We start from the raw sequence: 3,194 nt of genomic DNA, 5'->3' as shown, positions 1-3,194 counted from the left end.
GCAAATTCTATTCTATTCATATCAGAAATGGACACAACAGTTGCATGTATTTATTTATTCATATATGTATTTATTATAGTCTACTAGACACACAAACATTTAAGACCACATATATGGCCACATACACATAGACACAGTTTGTCACAGCACCTTTATTGAACAACACTTCACAGATGACGGTGGGCTTATTGTATTTTGCCTCAAATTCCTGACTTGTGAATCAGTCGATACAGCCACCATACCAGACCTGACCAGCAGATGGCAGTATAGAGCTGCTGTACCCTAACCTGACCAGCAGATGGCAGTATAGAGCTGCTGTACCCTGACCTGACCAGCAGATAGCAGTATGGAGCTGCTGTACCCTGACCTGACCAGCAGATAGCAGTATGGAGCTGCTGTACCATGACCTGACCAGCAGATGGCAGTATGGAGCTGCTGTACCATGACATGACCAGCAGATGGCAGTATGGAGCTGCTGTATCGACTGCATCGACAGATCGACACTTTTTCCGACACAATTGTGTTGAATGTGTCAATTGCGTCGAAAGCTTCGTTTCCCCATCACTACATGGTTGCTGCTGCCGTGTAATAAACGTTAAACACCGTGAAACCGCACGTGTCCGATCTGTTTTCTCCACATCTCTCGGTGCGCGTAAACTGCGGGTTAAAGTCTCCCCATACGCTCACCCGAGTGTACCCGAGTGTACCCGAGTATATCCGAGTGTACCCGAGTGTACCCGAGTATATCCGAGTATATCCGAGTGTACCAGAGTGTATCCGAGTATATCCGAGTGTACCAGAGTGTATCCGAGTGTATCCGAGTGTATCCGAGTGTACCCGAACCCATACTAATGGAACACCAGTCGGTAGAGGCAAAAAACGCAAAACAGACCCCAGATCAGTAGAGAGGCCTGGGGTTGCCAGATGGGGCGAGTTGCCGCGGAATGGGCTAATTTTGATCACATTGATTGGGCCTGAAAAAAAAAAAAAAAAAGCATTTAGGAGGTTGGGCTGGATGAATAGCATTTAGGTTGGGCTTTTTTGGTAGATTTAGCTTTTTTTTTTTTTTTTTTTGGGGGGGGGGGGGGGGGGGTAGATTTAGCTGTTTTTAGATTGTGGTTAGGCTGGAAATTGTCAATCCCAACTGGCAACTCTGAGTGGGGGCAACGTCGTATGAAATCGTCACATGACGTCACAGGAAGTCGTCGACGCAGATTAATGTCTGCCTCCTTTGCGACCATGTGGCTCCGCTGAACAACACCTCTACACTTATACAATAACTCACAGTTTGATATTTCACAGTTTGATATTTCACGGTCACATTTCAAACACCCGGAAAGCTGTTCAACGAGACGTCTCGTCCTAGGAACCGAAAATGCAACACGACGACGTAAGTACAGACTAGGATGTCTGACTGGGTCTCTCTCTCCCTCTCCCTGTCCCTGTCCCTGTCCCTGTCCCTGTCCCTGTCCCTGTCTCTGTCTCTCTCTCCCTCTCCCTGTCCCTGTCCCTGTCCCTGTCTCTGTCTCTGTCTCTGTCCCTGTCTCTGTCTCTGTCTCTGTCTCTGTCTCTGTCTCTGTCTCTTCTCTCTCTCTGTCTCTCTCTCTCTCTCTCTCTCTCTCTCTCTCTCTCTCTCTCTCTCTCTCTCTCTCTCTCTCTCTCTCTCTCTCTCTCTCTCTCTCCTCTCTCCTCTCTCTCTCTCTCTCTCTCTCTCTCTCTCTCTCTCTCTCTCTCTCACCTGACAGAGGAACATGTCTGGACCTGTCCCTCTAGGGTTAGCTACCTAGCTTTGCTAGCCATTTAAACATCCAACCATAGACAGACACTCAGGTCATCTTAGCACATGTGTGTAAATGTGTATGTGTGTGTATGTAGCGAGCGCCAGACCTCTTCTAAGACCTCTTTTTCTATATGGTACATTTGTTTGTTTTTTAAAGGGTTATACGTTCCAGAACAGGAGCAAGAGAACAACATACACCCTCTTTTTAAACAACCCACACACACACACCCTAATACACACACCCTAATACATACATACACACACACACACACTAACACACACACACACACACACACACACACACACACACACACACACACTAACACACACACCCTTATACACACACCCTAATACATACATACACACACACACACACACACACTAACACACACACACACACACACACACACACACACACACACACCCTAACACACACACACACACACCCTAACACACACACACACACACACACACACACACACACACACACACACTAACACACACACCCTAACACACACACACACACACCCTCACACACACATCCTAATACACACACACCCACACCCTAACACACACACACACACACACACACACCCTAACACACACACACCCTAACACACACACTCTAACACACACACACACACACCCTAACACACACACACACCCTAACACACACACCCTAACACACACACACACACACTAACACACACACCCTAACACACACACCCTAACACACACACACACACACACACACTAACACACACACACACACACACACACCCTAACACACACACACTAACACACACACACACACACACACACACCCTAACACACACACACACACCCTAACACACACACACACACACACACACACACACAGACAAATACAAACAGGCCTAAATGAGGACAGAGGCAGCAGGTGCAGACAGGTCAGTATGACGTGGGTAGCAGGCATAGGGATGGCACCATGGCACAACGGACCCCATAACCTGCATCGCAATGGGCAGAGTGTCTATGGTCCCACAACCCCATGGTCCCACATTTCTAAGTAATCTAACTAACGGTAACCCTAACCCTAATTTTGTGAAAATCTGTACCGTATTTATTTTTTTATTTATTTTTTACAGTCGCAATAGCGCCACCTATGAAATATTAGAAATGGGCTGTGGGTCCACAGGGATGACCCCTGGAAATGGGCTTGTGAGATTTCAGTCCACAGAGACGACTCCTACAGGCCTGGACCCCACCACCTCCTAGGACTAGGGTCCAGACCTCTTCTAACGGCTCACCTCACCTGACATGTTTGTTTGTTTCCAGGTTATCTGGGACATCATAGGAAACAATGGGTTCTGCTCCTACAAAGTGAAGTAAGTTCAAACTGAGTCAACTCCATCATCATTACACAAACGTATTA

At 47.1% G+C, this 3,194-nt stretch overlaps 1 protein-coding gene across 2 annotated transcripts in view; it reads left to right on the top strand.

The window, feature by feature from the left end:
* The first annotated feature begins 1,244 nt into the window (after positions 1-1,244).
* mak16 (MAK16 homolog) overlaps positions 1,245-3,194 on the top strand; it is a 19,595-nt gene continuing 17,645 nt past the window's right edge. For both annotated transcript variants that reach the window (XR_013937460.1, XM_080532087.1), the window contains exons 1-2: positions 1,245-1,390; positions 3,098-3,147. Coding sequence is in view for 1 of the 2 variants with exons in the window: in XM_080532087.1 (XP_080388213.1) it covers positions 1,376-1,390; positions 3,098-3,147 (65 nt within the window). In the remaining variant the exon portion in view is untranslated. The remainder of the gene's footprint in view (positions 1,391-3,097; positions 3,148-3,194) is intronic.

This window comes from Nansenia antarctica (genome assembly GCF_963989245.1).
Source record: "Nansenia antarctica genome assembly, chromosome: 5".
In the NCBI taxonomy this organism is placed as follows: Eukaryota; Metazoa; Chordata; class Actinopteri; order Argentiniformes; family Microstomatidae; genus Nansenia; species Nansenia antarctica.
The sequence above is the reverse complement of the archived record's forward strand: the minus strand, read 5'-3'. Positions and strand labels throughout refer to the sequence as shown.